The 21159-nt window shown below is 39.2% G+C and overlaps 2 protein-coding genes across 2 annotated transcripts in view; one reads left to right on the plus strand and one right to left on the minus strand.

Moving 5' to 3' along the window:
* The window catches only part of LOC121513976 (ankyrin repeat and BTB/POZ domain-containing protein 2-like), a 30391-nt gene extending 20396 nt beyond the window's left edge, over positions 1 to 9995 (plus strand). Inside the window, exons 6-17 of the mRNA XM_041794030.1 lie at positions 140 to 229; positions 553 to 654; positions 856 to 952; positions 1125 to 1260; positions 2060 to 2298; positions 2815 to 2993; positions 3878 to 3983; positions 4070 to 4172; positions 6205 to 6277; positions 6359 to 6427; positions 6892 to 7005; positions 7099 to 9995. Coding sequence (XP_041649964.1) covers positions 140 to 229; positions 553 to 654; positions 856 to 952; positions 1125 to 1260; positions 2060 to 2298; positions 2815 to 2993; positions 3878 to 3983; positions 4070 to 4172; positions 6205 to 6277; positions 6359 to 6427; positions 6892 to 7005; positions 7099 to 7329 — 1539 coding nt within the window. The 3' untranslated portion in view covers positions 7330 to 9995. The remainder of the gene's footprint in view (positions 1 to 139; positions 230 to 552; positions 655 to 855; positions 953 to 1124; positions 1261 to 2059; positions 2299 to 2814; positions 2994 to 3877; positions 3984 to 4069; positions 4173 to 6204; positions 6278 to 6358; positions 6428 to 6891; positions 7006 to 7098) is intronic.
* A 2140-nt stretch (positions 9996 to 12135) lies between these two features.
* The window catches only part of LOC121511637 (serine/threonine-protein kinase BRSK2-like), a 117638-nt gene continuing 108614 nt past the window's right edge, over positions 12136 to 21159 (minus strand). The window contains exon 19 of the mRNA XM_041790390.1: positions 12136 to 19776. Within this exon, the coding sequence (XP_041646324.1) occupies positions 19553 to 19776 (224 nt within the window). The 3' untranslated portion in view covers positions 12136 to 19552. The remainder of the gene's footprint in view (positions 19777 to 21159) is intronic.

Here is a 21159-nt window from a genome sequence, read left to right on the forward strand (position 1 = left end):
GCACACTTTAACTTGCCTCAAGATCTTTGGAAATTACTGATCTATTAAGTACAATGCCATATATTACTAAAGGGGATTAAAGTAATTGTTTGCCATTAATCCAAGCAAAAATATCTTCTGTACGTGTTTGCTGTTGCAGGGGATGACTCCTCTGATGTATGCCTCTGCAGCCGGAGATGAAGCTCTGGTTCAGATGCTCATGGAGGCCGGCGCTCACCTGGACCTGCAGGTAAGAAAACAGATGCTCACCAGTGATAGAGAAAAAAAACTGTGGAATTTGTCTTCCTGTTATGGAATTGATTTAAATGTTACACATCGTCACCTTAAAGCATTGGTCCCCAATCTGGGGCCTGGGACAGTTATTATATAGTGTAAACAAAAGAGAGGGGACATGCATAAGTCTTTTTTAGGGTTTTATTGGTGAAACAGTTAAAATTGGAGTGTCAATGTGTAGAAAAAATTTGGGCACCCCTGCTCTAAACCCTAAGAGAAACCTTGATCTGCTATTTCCTAAAGTGATAGACTACTTTTCCTGTGCATACTCATCTTTAGGTCCCTGGCTGCTCTCCTAGACACCCATCGGTTCACCCTGGCAGTCGTTGCTGGGTGGCACTGACCTTCGCTGTACTGCACAGTCAGCTGTCTGTGGCTCAGGTGAGCCATCCCAATATTTTTAAACCTTTCAGTAAAATAAACTGCAGGTTTAGGCAACAGTAGACCAGCAGCTCCTGTCCTCTGTGGTGTAAAGCCTACTGACTGCTGCCATATGACTGGCTGATTAGAAATTTCCAGCTGAGCAGGTGTACCTAATGAAATGGTCGGTCATGAAAGATCTCTCTCTCATCATGCCAACAGCTGCTGTTGGAGGCCGGCGCAGATGTGGAGGGAGGGGCTCTGCTGGACGGTCAGGAGAGCTCAGCTGAAACGCCGCTGCAGCTCGCTGCTGCTGCAGGTACACCAAGTGTGAGAATCTTCATGTATCCTGATGAAATGAAAGAAGAACTAGAACAAGCTGAGAAGACGCTCATAATCTCCTTATTGGGGTCTTCTGCTAAACATTTAGGGCCACAGCAGTTTAAAAATATCTCTCCTTTGTATCAATGTGAAATGTTTATTTCTTCCAGGCCACTATGAGATGGTGAGCTTGCTGCTTGCTCATGGAGCAGACCCTCTGCTCAGAGTGCATCATGGGAGTTCATTAACATCACCGCTGTACGAGGACATGAACTGCTTCAGCTATGCCGCAGCGCACGGACACAGGTGAGACATTTATCAGATAAACCAGCTCAAAAGTTTTGATACATTTCAGTACCAACTGATCGATCAGTGATTTTAATGAGTGATGTTATTGGCAGTTAAGAAAAAGAAATGACTTAGTTTTATTTGTCAAACTTTTTTTGTTGTTGCTTTGGTTTTTAAATGGTTATCAGTATTGTTTGATTTTTATGAGAATTATGCTAAAATTAGTTTTATAACAAACCTGTTTGTTGCAGAGAAGAAACATGTTTTTATGACAGGAGAAAAGTAAATACCACTTTCTTTGTTATTTATCACACCCACAAAACACAGCTATGTAACATGTGCATGGGTTTTCGTGGCATTGTGTATCAGATAGGATCTAAATCTTTCCATCTGAGTGCAGACATCTATTGGATGATCTGGTGGCAATAACAGAAAGGCATCATCTCCTCCCACAGTCAAAGACCTGCTCATTGGGCTGACTGGGGACTCTAAATTGCCTGTAGATGTTGGTTTGCCCTGCTGTTTGTCAGCCCTGTGATTACCGGCAACCAGTCCAGGGTGTACCCTGCCTCTTGTGACACTGAACAGGATAAGCAGTGTAGTAAAAAGAAGGATGGCTGATTTTGTGACGTATGTGGTGCCAGCTTTCACCAGAGTGCTCATCTGTGTCTGCTTTTCCACAATTGTTTACTTAAATGGTTGATTTGTTGAAGAACTGGATCCCTTTTTTAAAACAAGAAGCAGGTGTTAGGTGCTCTCTTTTAAGCCCCAGACTCCTCTGATAAACATATAAATTAAGGCCTGCTTGTTTCTTCAGGAACATCTTGAGGCGTCTGCTCCTGCAGCCTCAGCCCAGGAAGGAGGACATCCTCTCTTTGGAGGAGATCCTGGCTGAAGGAGTGGAGAAGGAGGATTGTGGATTGAAAATGGGATCGCCTGACTCTCAGAGCTCTGCTCCTCATCTGTGTAAGGCTCGGATGAAAGCCCTGCAGCAGGCGGCGTACTACAGCACCGAGCACGGCTACCTGGATGTAACCCTGGAGCTCAGAGAGATGGGTGAGCTGATCATGAACTTAAAAGTGCATCTATTAAATCAAACTTTGTCTCTGTGTTTCATTTAGTAGATGCACATTTTTGGAACTGTCATTGTTATATTTGAACTAAATAAACACAAGAAATTTTCTGTACTTCTTTTAGTATTTTTGATCTTAAAATTTGCTTTTTATCAGTGAACCTTCACTGATTTTTCTTGAATTTTGCTTTCTAACACTCTGAAGAATTTTCCCTTTTAGGAGCAGATGAGAAGATGTTTTACTTGAAATTCTTTTACATGAGTTGTATGTCTTTAACTGTATTTAAACTGCAGTTTTGAGCTGTTCTAACCCCTAGAGAGGATGATGTTTGCTCTCAGATCTGCTTATTCCCTAATCCAAAGCCCCCACTCCTAAAATGCTGTCTTTTAATTTAGATGTTAAACTTTAAGATAAAGCATTTCCTCTAGAGCTTGTCTTTGCCTCAGTCTGAAACAAAAACCTTGTTCATTTTCTCTTCCCCCCTTCCTGTTCTTTCCAGGTGTTCCCTGGAGGCTCCACACCTGGCTGCAGTGTCTGCACAGAGCTGAGCAGCTGAGCAGAGACAAAGTCATCATCTCCCTCCTCTCAGAGTTCTCCTCCATTGGAACGGATGACTACTGCCCCGAGCTCCTCTCTTCAGGCGTCCCGCTCATGTTCAGCATGATGGAGACCAGCAAGGTACATCTACACCTGTCTCTGTATATACCTTAGCACTCCGTGCATCCCATGTACATCCTTTCCTTGCATTCTAGTCCTTCCCACCAGAGATGTATGCAGAAATGTAAGTAAATAACAGAAAGTACAAAGAAGCGAGGAGCTGTTTAAGCTGCACAAAAACACAATCATGTAAGCAGTGTCCGGGAGTTGACTTGCAGTTATTGGCATTTAGAAACAAAAATCTACCCATTGTTGGGTGCCTATCTGTGCTCCTGTGGTATTGAAAAATTATTGCTTCCACTCTGGTGGGCCCTGGAAATACGGCAGGTGGGACGCAATAGGCCATGTTTGAAAAGTCCCAGGACCTACAAAACAAAACCAGGTTTAAATGACATACCATTGTTTTATCTTTTTTTTGTTTGTTTGTTTGTTTGTTTTGTGGTTTACAGAACTGCTGTCATGGTTTAACTGGTGCTGAATTAACTGCAGACATCCGTCAAATGTTCTGCTAAACTGCATATAAAAGTTTATCAATGCATACAGAGACATGTACGTGACTAGGAAAGAGCTTGTGAAGTCTCAAAGCACATTTAATTTGATGAATATTAGACAAGAAAATATGGGTGACTTTACAGATGCCTGATGAAAACAAAACAAATGTGGGTCTTGTTAATTGTACTTTCAGCATACGCTTTCCTAGTAACAGTAGTGACTCTAAAAATCCAAGACTCACCCTGAAATTTTCTGTTAATGTTAAAGAACTGAACTAGATACTTTAAGTCCCATGTTGTACAAGGGTTTATGTGGGCCCCAGGCCCTATAAGCAAGGGAGAGGTTGCCTTATGGGATAAGTCGGTTAACCTTTCATTCCTTCATACTAAGTCTGTTGTTGTTTTTCTTTGCAGGATTATGGTATAACCAAGCGTTTGGCGTCTGTGATCTCTCACTGCTACGGCTCCTCTCCTGTCCCTCCGATCCCTCCACTGGACGTCACTCTGTCCACACAGCTGGGTAACACATCAGTACTGATGACACATTAGGCAGACTTTATGATGTTTTTTTGAGAATTTAAAGAACATTTCTATCTCTGTCCTCAGATATTCATTTTCTAAATAACCCAGAGATGTCAGACGTGACCTTCATGGTGGATGGCTGTCCGTTCTTTGCTCATCGGGTGCTGCTGATGTCAGCGTCTGAACGGTCTGAATTTTATCTTATCAGACAAAATCATACTCAAGTTTTCTTTTACTGTCAAATTACTTCTAACAGATGAACGCTTACTTCAGCAGATGGAGCCTGAGATTACAGTCAAGTTCCTCAGTCTTTTAATAAACCACAAATAAACATTGTAAATGTGTATTTCACCTATCATAAAACCCAGTTTAGCTTTCTTTCTAATTCTTTTCACACATTGTTTCTCTTGGAGACATATGGTGCCTATAAAAAGTATTCACCACCTTGGATGTTTTACCCTTTTATTAAATTTATTAATCAGTCAAAAAAACCCTTTACTGTCAAAATGAAAACAGTTTTCTACAAAGCATTGTCTATATAATAAAAATGTTATGTAAATAAGCTATTGCATAAATATTAACCACCTTAAAGTCAGTATTTAGTAGGTGCACCTTTGGCTGTAATCAAAGCACTGAGTCTGTGCTTATAGGTCTCTCAGGCTTGGACATCTGTACACTACAATTTTACTCCATCAGTTCATTTTATTAAGTTTATTTGTGTCAGGGACAATTTAAAAAATTACATTAGTCTCAAAAAGAGAAGAGATGCTTTTTACCAGATTTAGCTTGCTAGCTAATTTCCATCTGTAGTCCCTGGGCAGGTAAACAACAACAATGGAATACAGCATCAATCAATCATCTACACACGGGCATACATGCAAACATCTGCATTCATTCAGACATGATACATATTTCATGGCAAAGGAGATCAAATTACATATATAAAGATCTGAATATGTTATGCCTCATAGTTATAAAACAGTGATTTAGATGCAAGATTAATGCTGACAAGACTGATTCGTTAAAATCCACTTTTTCACTTCTCAAGAGAAACTGTGGAAGTCTGTGCAAAGTTTGAGATTGGTTGGAAGATTATTCCATGCTTTGATAGCTTTAAAAAAAAAGCAGACTGTGCAAAGGCAGAGCCACGCTTGGGGATACTACAGTCTCCACTGGAGGCAGACCTTGAAGATCTGCTTATATGCTCAGAGTGAAGTTTAACAAAGCTCTTCAGTGGTGGAGGAGCCACATTATGGATTATTTTATACAATAAATGAACATCTGGATACAGTCATGTTTGCCTGAGACCAACACGATGAAGAATGTTGCATGGGGACCATGCTTGAACAGCCCTTTTCAAGTCCAGCCATGAATTTTCTATTGGACTGGGGTCTGGGCTTTGACTCGTCCACTCTAGAACATTCACCTTGTTGTCTTTAAACCATTTCTGTGTTGTCTTGGCGGTATGCTTCGAGTCATTGTCTTGCTGGAACATAAATATTCTCTTAGGCTGTAGTGCTCTTGCAGACTGAATAATACTAGTATTGTCCCCCAGGATTTTCCTATATTTTCCCACATTTATTTTTCCGTTTGCCTTTACAAGCCTTTCAGAGCTAACTGCTGAGAAGCATACCTACGGCATGATGCTGCCACCACTGCGCTCCACAGTGGGGATGATGTGTTTTTGGTTGTGTGCAGTGTTTGGAGTCCTCCAAACATATCCTGTTTGATGGCCAGAAAGCACCATTTCAGTCTCATCAGAAAAGGCAATGAAGCAAAAGCAAAAGGCAAAAGCAATGATCAATGAAAAAAGCAGGTGAAATGTAAACATAGATGATGGATATATTACTTTATTAAAGAGCTGCAGGATTAGTAGTTTGCAAGTCTGACACTAAGCTGGTTCTGTTTCTGTTGAATGAATGTGCAAAAACATGTGTACAGGTGTACAAACACAATAAAAATACTTGCGCTCTCTGCCGACATAGTTCTTTGGCCCAGTATTTCTTCACTAACTTCTGTTTATCAATAAATGCACGTTGTCTTGAAGGGGGAAGTAACAGTACCCTTTGTTCTTACTGGCCGTGCAGATGCTTGCAGAGACCTTTGATGGGCGCCAGCAGTACTTAAACAGTCATACATATCATTGCTTTAATTTCAGATGCAATGGCTACTCTTCTCTTCAAAATAAAAGCCTCATAATCTGTATTTTTTCTCCTCAGGTTTCGACAGATGCTCTGTGACTCACCCAATGACATCATCCACATAAGTCACATGACCTACAGCACATTTCAGGTGAGACACGTTTACCTTCTGCTCTTTACCATCAATGTGGCTTTTCTGTCCATCACTGAGGAGTTTCTGTTGTCTCTGTAGATGATGATGAAGAGTCTGTACTGTGGAGGAACAGAGGGGCTGACACTGTCTCATTCTGAGGCCATGAAGGTAAATCTTTCACCTCTTAACATTAGTGGTGTGCAGAGGTGACTCCAGAAAGTCAAATATCTAATGATTTGTTTGAGATGGACTCATTTTACTGCCAAACTCATCCTCAAACACCTGCATACTATGGGGGAGTGAAATGTCTAATTTAACATATTTCTGACTGCTTTCTCTGAATGAATCACAGTTACTTACCTTCGTGTAAATATGAACTTAATAATCCTTATAATGCAATTCTGGAACACCTCCTAAATACGATACACAGGATAGGACATGAAGAAGGTGCTGGTAGACAAACTGCCCTTATTATGTTAAATTATTTATGGAGATAAATATCTGGGAGGATAAAAGTTTATCAGAAAGACAAAGTCAGTTTTATGGTGTCAAAATTTTAGTGAATTGAAATAACGCTTTTTCTCTTTTACCCCTTTACACTGGTTTTTATGTTTGTTGATTTGTTTGTGCAGCTGTTGCCGGTGTCATCGTTCTTCCAGCTCAGAGGTCTGCAGAGGAGCTGTGAGATGAAGCTGTCAGAAAGGGTGACTCTGGACAATGTAGTCAACATTTATCAGACTGCAAAGGTACAAAATACCCTACCTGAACACTGAACATATTATACTGTAAATAAAAGCCTATGAGTGGAGGGCACAATTTGATTTTTCTCTGTCCTGTAGCACCATGGAGCAGCTGAACTCTGCAGGTTTTGTGAAGGATTCTTCCTGCAGAACATGGACCAGCTCCTGGACCAGGAGGACTTCTACCGTCTGTTACTGGGCGGGCTCGGTCAGGAGCTGCTCTGCCTCGGGATGGAAACAGAAAACAAGGACTCAGGGTTTCTCCTCAGGACTTTAGAGGAAACGTTAATCGACAGACTGTACGAGCTGCACTCTGCGTGTCGAGAGTAAAGCAGTCACGCTCTTATCTGAGTGTGAAGGAGGGAATAGTAGCCATTCAGGTTGTAGGCATGTTTTACTTTTTCAATCCCATGTGTTTTTGATATGATAAATCCTTGTTACTTTTTAAATGACTGGCTTTAACAACTGATATCTATTTCATCAGACAGGTTCTTAGGAGATAAATGAAACCATTCAAAATTGCAAGAAAACTCTTTACCATCCAAATCACACAAAATCATTAGCAATGTGCCCTCACAGAAATGTTGGCCATGATTTTGTGCAATTTAAACAGCGTTTAGGAACGTGCTTATTGGGTGCCTAGGACTTGGGATGGGTATCACTTGGGTTTATCTTATAGTGTTGCTAAATCAATACATTTTATACGGTGCCAGTGCCTAAACTGTGCCTTGATCTAAACTTTTGAGACGGAGAAAGTGTGTTGAAAGTCAGCGGGAGACTAACAGCTGTCTGGGTATCATAAATAACTCAAAGAAATATCTTTATAAGACGCCAGAGGAATGTGGGATAAGAACAAGAAACCAGTGTAACAACACATAAATTATACAAATTCCATACCAATTTAATTTCTTGCCTTTACTAGGGTGGTGTATTGGGAGGCTGTTGAAATCAAGTTTTGATTTCTGTTACAATTTGGTCTGGTAGTTATCGGATGTTAGCACTGGTACCCTGTTGGTACCGGATATGTCTGTTTGTGTTGCAGACACTGATGTTTTATATTTATGAATATCAAGTTAGGCTTACAGTTCATAAATATAGCTGTAGTCGTAGTCATCGACATGTGAGTGTAGAAGAAGAATAATCATTATCTATGCTTTAAAGTTATTAATTGTATTTATTTATTTTGACACAAGTGACATTTTCTGCAACCAGAATGACAAAATCTATATTTGTGATTTTACAACCCTGATTCCAAAGATGTTGGGACACACTCCAGCATTCCTTTTCTTTTTTCAAACCTTTAATTTATTTTAGTATAAACACAAAATGCACTTACAGAACACTTAATTTGGTGCACCTGTTCAACTGCTCATAATGCTGACTCAACCATGACACACTTAAAGTCACTAGAATCACCTCTCATCATTTTGATGCTCAGTTTTAACTTAGGCCGCCACACACTAGAAGATTTTAAAATCTTCAATGATTAAAAAAAGAGAATCCAGACATGAGAATTTCAAAAGATTTTCATCTTAAATCCTCTGAACGCACACACTAGGCCAGTGGTTCTCAACTGGTCAGGCATCAGGACCCACTACCTCCTCCCTAAGAGAAATCACGACCCAAATTTAAAAAAAGAAATTCTGTATTTATTTCATGAATGCTGGTTAATCAGTAGTCACTGGTTAATCAGTATTCTTGGCTACCATTGCACCATGAGGACAACGAACACTCCAAAAAAGTTGATATTTGTACCCTAAATATAAAAACTTAATGAACAAAGAGACAGGACTAAACAAACACCCCACTTTCCCAAGATAGCATGGAGCTTTGATAATTTCTCTAAGAATTTTCTTCTTATCTTGGGTAAACCAGCCTTATTTCCCAACAACAGGGAGATGAATAAATAGAAACCTTGAGAAAAATAATTTTATTTGTAATCACAGGAAAACCTGAAACCAAATACATGTATGAAATTACCGTATTAGGGCTTCTGCAGATAGACTGTCAGATCACTGGGGACCACACATATTCCGACCTGTCAACGACCTTGTGTGATCATGTGACGTCAGAAAAAAACATGGATGTCTGTCGATACCCTCTTACTGTCCCTCCACAACAGGCTGCCCTGGCATGTGTTACAGGTGCAGCAAACATCATAAAACAAAGGAAAGACTCAGGATGAAATCCTGGCTGGCAGTTGTGCTATGGTTCATTCTCATTGGTTGTTGTGGGTACTCCGTCAGAGGCACTATGACCTAGAATCGTAAATAACAAACACGTTTGATATTTATGATTTGGGGCCTGGGAGAATACGACAGGATTTGGAGTGTCAAAATAATCATGTTGACACCACACACGAGGATGATTCAGACAAGTGATCGTTTGCAACAAGGCTTCACTCGGTATACACCCCCACGGTCGTCGGGGAGGCAAATGTTGCCTCAAATCAGGCTTAAAATGTAGTGTGTGGCCGGCCACATGCCTGTATTCCTTAATTCATAGGTTGATTCATGTGACTTGCCTATATAATATTTGGATTAATAAGCAGTCAAATAGTTATACCTATTGAAGTGGTAGGTGAGATAATGCTTTATGCTTTTCTGTAAATATAAACTACCAACTTAATGAATGCAAACTTCTTTAAATTCCACAGCATCCCTACTTTTTGGAAATCAGGGTCATGGAGCATTATTCCTAACACATTCACCTATAACAACAGAAGCTGTAAGAGGAAGAGATGTGGTAATAAGTCATGTTCAATTGGGGTTTTTTTTAGTTATTTCATCATTCTTGCAAAAATGTACAGGTGCATACATCCTCTTGGGGCCTTATGTAAGTAACTTAAGTCATTCATTTATTTAATCTAATAATCAAACTGGTTGCAGTATTTTTCACTCTGAGAATGTTTTTAATAATCCTTTATAAAACTTTAGCATCTTGAAAATATAATAATTGACTCTAGCATGGTGTGGTATCATGAATGGAAAAACAGATGTATTTTTTGTGTGCTATAAATTGTATTTTTGTATAAATCCTCTAAAATGTGTAATCTAATATTCATGATTTGACATTGAAGGTTTTGATATAAAATGCTAAAAAAGTAACAAGCTGTCTGACTTCTTTTATCAAGTCTCCTTTTCATGGCCTCATGTTTCAACACTGAAGAAATGAAAATAACCGATTTTCTTGGGGTAAAATGTTACTTGTGTTTGCTAAATTTTGCTGTGGTAGATGAACTGAATGTCAAATGCATCCTTTTTTCTTTTCCTCCTTTAATTCTAGTTTCAGAAAGGCTGCAAAAACGTTTACAACCTACCAAACTCTGTATTAAATTCAATAAATTTCTATACATGTCTGGGTAAAAAAAAAAAAAAAAAAAAAAAAAAAGGAAAAGAATTGCAAAGCCAATGCCCTCAAAATGGGGCATTAGAAAAGAGTATATAAAACTATAACTTGGTGTTCTTAAAACATTAACAAAAACATTAGCTTACAGACATTGCAAATTGACATTTTTAATCATTTTTAGGAAAATAATGCCTGACGCTACAATCGAGAAAAAAAACAAAGAATTCACTCTACACTTAGTATCTCCTCATGAATGTATCCCAAAACAGAATTTAATACATTTTTGCAAATTAAAAACAAAAAAACTGAAATATCATATTAACATTAGTTTTCAGACCCTTTGCAAAAACACTTGAAATTTCCCACAGGTTCCTCCCATTTCTCTGGATATTTGCTGAGATGTTTCTACACCTTGATTTGAGTCCACCTGCCCTTAATGAAATTGATTGGACATCATTTGGAAAGGCACACACCTCTCTATGAAAGGCCTCACAGCTGACCTGCAGCCTCCATAATTCTCAAATGAAAGAAGTATGGCACAACCTGGACTCTACCAAGAGCTGGTCACCTGGCCAAACTGAGCAATCGGTGGAGAAAGGCCTTGGTAAGAGGTCACTAATGGTCACTCTGACTGAGCTCCACAGATCCACACAGGATCTGTGTGGACATGGGACAAGGTTCCAGGAGGACAACCATCACTGCAGCCCTCCACTGATGTGGACTTTATGGCAGAATGACTAGACAGAAGTCTCTCCTCAGTGCAAAACCTATGAAAGCCTGCTTAGAGTTTTCAAAAGAAGCTTGTGAAGGACTCTCAGACTGTGAGAAACAAGATTCTCTGGTCTAATGAAACCAAGATTGAACTGTTTGGCCTTAATTCTAAATGTCATGTCTGGAAACCAGGCACCCCTCACCACCTGCCCAGTGACTTCCCAACAGTGAAGCATGGTGGTGGCAGCATCATGCTGTGGGGGGGTTTTCAGCAGCAGGGACTGGGAGAATGGTCAGGGTTGAGGGAAAGCTGAATAGAGCAGAGAAAAGAAAGATCCTCTGGACCTCAGACTGGGCTGAAGGTTCACCTTCCAACATGACAATAACCCCAAGCAGATAGCCAAGACAACACAGGAGCAGCTTAGGGACAACCAGCCAGAGTCCTGACTTGAACCCTATGGAACATCTCTTGAGAGATCTGAAAATGGCTGTTTACTGTGTCCATCCAACCTGACTAAGCATGAGAGGAGTTGCAAAGAAGAAAGGCAGAAAATCTCCCAATCCAGGTGTGCAAAGACTAAAGGCTGTAATTGCTGCCAAAGGTGTTCAAACTAAGAACTGAGTAAAGGGTCAGAATACTTACGTCAATGAGATATTTCAGTTTTTTATTTTTTATGCATTTGCAAACAATTCTAAAATTTAGTTCTCACTTTGTCATTCACTTCGCCTGCACTTTAGATTTAATATTTTTCAAAGGTTTGGTCAACCTAAGAGTTAAAAGTCAGAAACACCACCTTTATCTTCATTTAGTCTGCCTCATTTATCATTTTAAAATCAAATGTGCAGTCTTTGCAGATGGTCCGTTTGGTCTTATTTCATAAATGCGGCAAAAACAGAATAAAAAGAGTACATCCATATAATAACACAACTCTGGGTGTTTTAAATATGTGAAGATCTTTGTGAATTAACACTTCCAAAACAAGGAACAGAGTGCACACGTCTCCAAAGTCAACAGATTTATTTCCTTTAGCACTGAAGTTGTTCACAGTAACATCACAAGGGAATACATTGCCAGTGGTTATCCTGCTCAGTAGTAGCGCTCCGTGCTCCGAGTCCATTCTGTGTGCTCTGGATTCCCCCAGTAGAAAAAGAGGAAAGCGAACAATGAAAGGTATTGCTTTAATTTTTCTCTCTGACGACCAAACTGGATGCCCAGCTGGCGAGCGAGCCGGCCGTCGGAGAGCTCCCTCTTTGAGAGAACGAGTAAGGAGGATGCATTGCACGGTTACTGCGTGTGAACGCAGTAATCAAAAAGGAGGAAGAGGGCCAGAGGACGGCGAAAGAAATGAAAGGAAATCAAAATAAAAAGGCAAATTAAAAGAAATGCACACAAAGAACTGAAATACATAAATAAGTGGAGAGAAAAAGGGAACGGGAGAACAATTCCAACGACGACATGCAAAGAAAAGACGAATGCTGAACATGCAAACAAGCGTACGAGGTCAAAGCTAAGAGTAGGAATCCCCTCGGTTTTTTAAATAAGCGTGTCAGTAAACTCGGCTTATTTACAGAAAGAGTGTCTGCTGAGATCTGAGTCTTCATACACACAGAGGGGACATTATCAACAAAGGGGTTTGTTCCTCTCACAGAGGCTACGTCTACATTCTTAAATTACGGTAAAATCATTTTTCCAAACGTATTTTACAAAGTTTCTCTCGTCAAAAAAGCCAGGACAGAAAGAACTCACACACATCATGAAATAACTTAAACATGACAAAAATATCCTTAAATAATCTGGACATTAAGAAACATTCTCTACAGCTTTCATATAAATAACAGAATAAATTAATAACAAAAATGGTAAAATACAATAAAGTACAAAAATATACACAGCAGTTCAGTATTGTAAAAAATTATAATGTAAATTAAAAATGCGCTGACTCGATGTGACAGAACCAGATCGGATTCACTCTTCAGAAAGTGCAAAAAGAAAAGGAGAGATTTTAAACAGGAGGCCTGATCACACCAGAGAGGACCATCAAATCATCATCTCTTTCACTTAGCAGAGGATTACTGATCACATATTTACTGGTTCTACGAGAAATCAGTGCAAGGGTCTGGATTTACAGCATTAGAAGTGTTCTGGTCTTCCTTTGAGCTATACTAGACTGGTTTATGCAGGAGAAATAGCCTGTTTGGGCAACAAAAACAAGACATTATCTGCCCTATTAATGCTATCTAACAATGATTTATTGGTCTCTATAAACAGATATCTGGATCAATGTGCAACTGGCAATCAGACATTTAAGATTGAGCCACAAATCTACCTGATGTAGGATTATAGAATAATTTCACATCCAATTAAATACAATTGTTGTTATTATTGTGTAGACTAGTCCTGTGCGTCCCAACCAATTTTTCTTTAGGCCCCTAATCATATCAAAAAACAAACAAACAAAAAAATCCTCTACAGTATGTAAACTTCCCATCATTACGTCATTACGAAGGTTTATTAGCACTATTCTTAAAACTAAAAAGAAAAGATGATGTTTTTCAAAAGCTGATAAAGTCCTGAAAAAAAAAAACCTCAACATTTTTACTTAAAAAGTCATACATTTATGTGAACCACAACTTAGAATTTCAAAGACTATACAGTGAAAAATTGTCGACTATGCAGGAGAAAATCAGACGAAGCTGTTTTTTCTTGCAAAAGTACTGCAGTTGAAGCCTGATCAACTGATACTTTTTAATGGAGCAGATCAATAAGAAGATATTTTTTTATTTTAGCACAGAATCATCACACTATCATTACCATCTGGACTTAGAAGAGACGATCTATCAGGCTATCCAACCACTGTTTTCAGTTTGGTTTTCTGTAAATGTTCTACTTTGAAATTTTTGTGTTTATAAAGTCTAAATATGTGACCTTTTAACCCTGTCATTCCTAGCCCCTTTTTCAGTGTTCAAGCTTTAAAATGCCAGTCCCAAATACAACTGAGTATTTCTCTGCAACTACAAAGTCTACATGAAAAGGCTTGGCATTAATGTAGAGATAAGTCTTTACAGATATCAACAGACGTGTAAAATCCCCGTAGAAGTTACTGGGACTTAGTAAATAAAGAGGGAAAATCACATAACTGATTTTTTTCTTTCTAAAATTTTTTAGAGTAAATTTCTTCAGTATCACTGGCATGAAATACTGAAAAGTATTGAGGGTGCCTTGTTTGCAGTAAAGTACTGTGTTTAGAGGAACTTTATGTTTTTACATCTTTTCATTCTACTGGTTGTGGTCTGAGCTGTTTTGTTTAGGTGAAAATGTTGTATTTGCTAGTTTGCTGTGATCTGTGGGCTTTAAACTGTGTGTGACAAGACTCCGTCCATGGATTTTGAGACTGCCTTTTAAAGGTTTTCATCAGAAGAGAGCTAGCCCCAGATATGGGGCCTAGGGATGAGAGGGTTAAACATGGAAACTCTGAGTTTGGTCCTTTTTAAAAACACATCTTATAATCTTAAAAAGAAATATATTTTTACTTATTTGTTGTTTCTAATCATGATTAGAAATATTTCAACGTCTAATGTTGACATCCTCAGGGCAGACAGGCCCTGACATCTTGGCATCTCCCCAAGGGGTGCACAGACTTTGTTTGGGAACCAGTGGACTAGTCTGAAGTCAAGAATACACATTTTATATACAATTCTCAAGATTGTGACATTGGAGCACCTCCAACCCTTTATTCCCTTTAGCAGTTTATGTCCACATTCCTGTTTTAATATTGTCATTCATTGCTTCACTTTAATGTAAATCTAAAATGACTTTCTTAGACCAAAATAGAACTAAAACATGCCGTTACTATGCAATACTTTTGGCACTATCAGTTCACAGTTGTTTACATCGGGTTAATGAGAACAGTGGCAGCAACGCTGTACTTATCAGAAACAGCTACAGTGGCCACTAGTGGCCGTCAGCTGTATTACAATCAGATGGAGCATTTGTCTGGGATTGTCGGCCTGAAGTGTTAAAAATAGTTTAACAAACTTCTAATTTTGGTACCAGCAACCAAGGGGTGTGACTAACAGTTTAACCCAGCTGTACACTGTGAGAGTCTTAGATACTTCTGAGTCACATGACCCACTTGGAGGTTGCACCAACTTTTGCTGAATTGTGTTATTTCTAATTTAGTGTACAGAGGGACATTATGGCAGACCAGCTGCTCCTGACTGGTCAGATGGATCCCCTTGCTAGAATGAACAACGTAGGGGAGCAGGAAAAAGGCAAGAACAGACTTGCAGACCTCTATTTGACACAGAATATTTATTATTTAGCTGCTGGTTGTGTTTGCTGGTGATGCTGTGTGTGTGAGAGAGAGATGGTGAGTGGTTTTGTCGCTGTGTGTGGCTTTTAAAGCGCGGAAATGAGACAAAAGATCTGACTTTGTCAGTGAAACTTTTTTAAAGAAAACACTGATGTTTGTCACGGTTCATCCTGACTTCAATCAACAGCGTGAGTGCTCAGGCTTTGCCTGACTGTAGTGTCAGCACCTAAATCATCCGCATAAATTTTCCGCATCCCTTATATGGAGTCAGCCAAAAGAGCCAGCTAGAGGCATAAGGACTCCAGCATCTCCACACTGTCAGTGCAGGGGTTGACAATTATTGTATTTTATCAAAAAAGGTTTGTCTGTATCAAAAATTTGTTTTGCAATTTTTAGAGTTGTGGGCAGAAAAGTATGGAAACTCCAAAGATATAAAGCAGCTTATCAGCTTGCAGCTTAAGTGGAGCTACAGTTATAGCTCAATTAGGCCAGTTAATAGCACCATTGTCACTGTTAGTAGTTTAGATAGTACATGCAAATACACTGACCCAGAAATTTGGGTGTAAGCCCATCTCTATGCACAGATCGCCATTTACCAATCCAAATGTGAGCATAAGATACGCTCAGATCCCACGCCAGGGCTGAGCTCGTGTACGTACGTTTTCAACTCAGTGTGGAGTCACCGTGCAGCGTGAACATAACGGTGTCAGATAGATATAGCATTTAAAATTTATTGAACCAAATCTCAGACAATCTGTGTGAGCAACACTGCCTTTTAAATTATGTACAAGCTTTCAACTGATTTCCTTGTTGCATTTCTTTATCAATTCATTTTAAAAGTAAAATAGACAGGCTGCCTTCAGCACTAATCAAAGTCCCACTGTACACTGGTATATCAATTAGAAAATAATGAGGTAGAATTAAGCTGAAAAAGTGCTGTTATTCAGGGGAGAAAAAAAGGAAACTGGTGGGGAAATAAATAAAATAGCTTTTTAAAGGTGAAATATATTTAGACAGCAGTGATTGGGTTAGGGGTTTATCAGGAAGAGGAGTGATTTACTCTAAATAAATTAACCTTATAAACCAGGAGAGTAGTATCTGATCATAATCAATCTGCATGTCTGGAGATTTAAATAATCAACCTAATCCACTATTGTCTGCGTAATTACGCACAGATGCATGGCTGGGGGCTGGTAGAGACGGGAGCTCATCCAGCGCTCTAAAATGTAAGAATTAAAATTGATATATGCCTGGCAAGAAATCGAATGAAATTTCTTTCCAAATGAGCCAAATCGTAGAATTTTAGTCCAATGAGGCATTTTTTAATCAGATAAAGTATTTATTCTGATTACAAGTGGTCCATGAAAACATAGATTTTGCCTGACAATTAAAATTAGCCTACATTAAAAAATTAAAACACCTGAAACTGAAGTATTATCACCACTCTCCTCTCAGTCCAGGGCAGTTTAAGGCTGCCAGGGTTGCCAGGTGCCACAGAATTTACGTACTGCCGTGGTTCGATTTTTTTGTCCGCGGGTTGAGCGGACCCACTTTTGATGTCTTGTGTATGTATATTTAATATCCAAAGCAGAATAAACTACTTTATTTACCTTCAAATACAACTATATCAGCCATCAGAGAAGCAGGAAAACATAGAACATGGCACGCAACCAAAGATCTGCAGTGCCACTCTGGCACATAGACACACAGAAGCAGCACACCTACATGTGCACAAGCAATACAATGTGGTTTGGCAGAGGTTTGGATGGCTTATTTTGAATTTCAGCGTTGGGCTTGGTGTTGGGCTAGTTTTTATCAACCACTGGGCTAGATATGTCACCCAGACCTGGCAACCCTGTAGGCTGGCCTCCTCCTGTTAACATGCTGCTTCTTCTAAGAGCCGAAAAATACTTTAATGATCCCATTTAGAGCTTTAACCCAGGTTACCTATATCCATGTGAAAAACTCTGAGGGTGAGGCTGGACGCTAAAGATCTCAGGGGGAGGGGGCGCAGGACCCTGTCTGCTCTGATGTTGTCAAAATTAGATGTAGCCTACATACATATGTGGTATTTTAAGTTGGAAATGCTTCGGTGAAAAGAAAACTCCTTCCTGCAGAATGTGCATAATACTTTATGTCGGTTGACTGTTCCGCCTTGTTGTTTTGTTTTTGTTTTTTTTTTTGTGCTCAAATTTTCCATCTAGAGGGCCAACTTGCTGTTTAGCGTCTTCCAAATTGAGTTGGTTGGTCACTATTTTGTCAATGGCCCATTTGCGCATGCGCAGCGGCATGCTCGGCGGTAACCCTACTTGGATAAACTGCCCGAAATGCGTTGCCAGAGATGCTTCAGGGATTTTGAGTCAATCTGTGCTGTAGATGGGTTAATTGCATTAAAAATTTTGATCAGATTAATCATGATGATGGATTAATCCGCATTAACACGTCAACTTTGACAGCCCTAATATTTTTTTAAACCATGAAACATAATGTGTTAGGGCCAACCTCAAAGCTAAAAAGAATGAAGAGAAACTGTTCATTTTTGTGCCATTTTAGAGAGTATGAAGTCTGATATTTACAAGGGACCAAACTCAGAATTTCTGGGTTCAAAAGGTTGTAAATTTAAAAGAAAAAAACTTGAAATTTTAAGTTTAAAAAGGCTTGAATTTTGACACCAAAAACTAAAAAATGTCAAGTTTGTGGTTGGATTTTGGACTTTATAGTCAAAAAAAAAATTACGTTATTACGTAAAAAAAACATTTATCTTGTAATTGGCAAACACTTAGACTTAAAAATTTTGATTTTTTTTTTTCTTCTTAAAAATGAACTGATCCTTGTTATTATACACCTTCATAATAATAGACAATTTTTACATCTTTTTTGGCAAGAACAAATGTATGTGGGCCTTGTTTGATGGGATTTTTTTTCAACGAAAATAATTAAAATTGATCTTTAATTTTCCCAATGGGCCTTGGGGGGGGCTTGGCTTTTCCTAGATATGAATGGGGGGCCCTAAGGAAAAAAGATTGGCAATCAGTGCATTAGGTTGTGAAAATGGGTGAATATGACCTGTGGTGTAGAAGCGCTATACATGCTCAAGTCCATTTACCTCCTTTTTTTGCTCTATTCATTTGAATTTTGTTCATATGACGACTTTTTGTACTGATGAGCAACACAAATTTGGGTCAAAATCTACCAAAATGTAGTCTGCATGAAAAAATACTAGAATGTGACTCCACACTTCACAGTTACTTTAAGAAGGTTATAAGAAAAACTTGCAGCCTTCCTGCTGGTGTGACCAGGTCTGAACACAAAACCGAATTATGGCAACACAACTCTAAAACATGTCACAACTACACCTTTTATACATACGGAACATTATTTAATCTGTACAACTGAATAAATCATTCATTTATGTAACACCTCCCCTTTTATCGTACTTTTACGGGCAGGTTTCAACTGTGAGAACCCGTTTACACAAACGTCACTGAGCGCGCTCCAAAGATTCGCCCGCTCACAAAGAAAGACGACAACAAAAATAACTACAATCCAGCCAGCGTTCGCCCAAACGTCCGTCCATCTGCTCCGCTTCGTTCACCCCTCCTGTTCGTCAGCGTGTGCAAGTCATTACATCCCGCGAAGAAGTTTGTGTAGAGTTTGTGTTTTTATGTACATGTGGGAGGAATCGAAGAAAGAGAAAGGAGGAGAGGGTGTCTGTGTAGATCGACAAACATCACTGTCTTAAGGCTTTTTTTTCTTTTTACAGCTCGTCTGAGTGAGTTTGGTCTGCTGGGGACAGAGTGAAGAGTAGGGAGGACGGGGGAGGAGTCCTTTGTCTTCAGTTTGTCGGGCTCTCTCGGCGTTGGCGGGCCGCTCTGCAGGCTAATAGTTATTGTGGATGATCCCTGGTGGCAGAGACAAGTGAAGCCGTCACACATGTGAGAAGGAAACGCACCCACCGACACAGAGAGGGACAGAGTGAAGGGACGACAAAGCTACATCTGCTACTTATCATAAAATACTGATCGACTTTAAACTGAAAGAGCCATTCCTGTTATAGAGTAGAAAATTTATAGGCAAAAAGTAGATTTCTTTTCTCCTAACTAAAGGGTAAAGTCAGCAGCTCCTCTGTCACTGTATGACCTGATAACTGCTCAGCTTTAGTCATGCACGGCTACCGCTCCTTAAGGTTGTTCCTGTGTCCTGTTGCTGGCGGCCATCTTTGTTTTGTCTTTGCCAGGGGGGCATTTAGAGTCATTGGGCGGGGGCTGGTTGGGCTTGCTGCTGGGGGCATGCTTGGCAGGGGAGCTAGGCGTGGCGGGGGCGCCAGGGGGATGGGATGCTTGGATGTTCTTCTCGTCTGAAAAAAGCTGTTTAATTACGTCAAAGAAGTTACTCAACGGGCTGCCTACACAGACGGGAAGAAAAGAAAAAAACAAAGAGAGAGAAAGAGAGAGAGAGAGAACAAACAACAGATGAGCAATGAGGTTAACATGAGGAGAGGAAGAGGAGGTGATGGAGGGATGAGAGGAGGAGAGGAGCCGGAGGAAAGGAGACTCTTTGGCCAGGGAAAAAAGGGGAAACTGAGGGAGGAGAGGAGGCACCAAAAAGACACAATTAGAGACGGTATATTAAAAGTGAAAGTAGCCACAGTTAAATTAGAGTTTTGGTTTGTAAATCCTGTCAAGTTTGGAAATTTAGTTGTCAACATTTTGGATATTTGGAACTCTATTTAGGTGATATGTAGATAAACTGCTGTGGTGGCTACGCCAATCAGAGACAGCCAGAAGAATCATCCTTTATCTTATATTTGGCTCAAAATGAGGCCAAACTGACTAAGTTAAATAATAAGGCATCAAAGAAAACTTGAAGATTGGCATTATGAACATGCTAGGATATGGAAGAGGATGGAAAAGGTCCAATTGGGAAAAAATCTGAGACACAACTTGGTTTCAAATTTGAGGAAAAAAGCTAAAATTCAGACAAAAAATAAATAAATTCTGAAATAGGCCACATTTTATTAAAGCCAGAATAAAAGTCAGACTTCTGAGGTTAAAGTCAATATTCTGAGATTAATGCCAGAATAAAAGTCAGAATCCTGAGGTTAAAGTCAGAGTGAAAGTCAGACTTCTGAGATTAAAGTTGATATTCTGAGATTAAAGACAGAATAAAAGTTGATATTCTGAGATTTAAGTCAACATTCTGAGATTAAAAACAGACTTCTGAGATTAAAGCTGGACTAGAGGTCTGCATTCTGAGAGAAAAGTCACATTTCTAAGAATAACATTTAACTCTCAGAGCTCTGAATATAAACAAATCATAATTAAGACCTTAATGTCAGAGTTTTGAGAGAAAATTCAGAATTATGAGATTAAAGCTAGGAATCAAGTTTGACCTCTGAGATTAACATCAGTATTCTGAGTTTAAAGTCAGAAAATTTTTTAGTTCTGAAATTAATTTCAGAGCTCTCAGATTAAGATTTTTAAACTCAGAATTATGAGGAATAAAGGCATAATTCTGAGATTAAAGTCAATTTTCCTGGAAAAAGGGGCAGAATTGAGGCATAAAGCAAGAATTTTGGGATTAAGACTAAAATCAGGAATTTTGGATTAATGTCAGATTTCTGAGAAAAAAAAATGTTGTTTCTGACTCTACTCTAAGAATTCTGAGATTAAAGTTATAATTCCTAAACAAAGATTATCAATCTCTCCAAAAATTTTTCGATGAAATAGTAAAAAATCTGACGTTAAGGTAGGAATTCTGGAATTTAGAATTAAGTTAGAATTCTGAG

Source organism: Cheilinus undulatus, linkage group 1 (genome assembly GCF_018320785.1).
Source record: "Cheilinus undulatus linkage group 1, ASM1832078v1, whole genome shotgun sequence".
NCBI classification, from domain to species: Eukaryota; Metazoa; Chordata; class Actinopteri; order Labriformes; family Labridae; genus Cheilinus; species Cheilinus undulatus.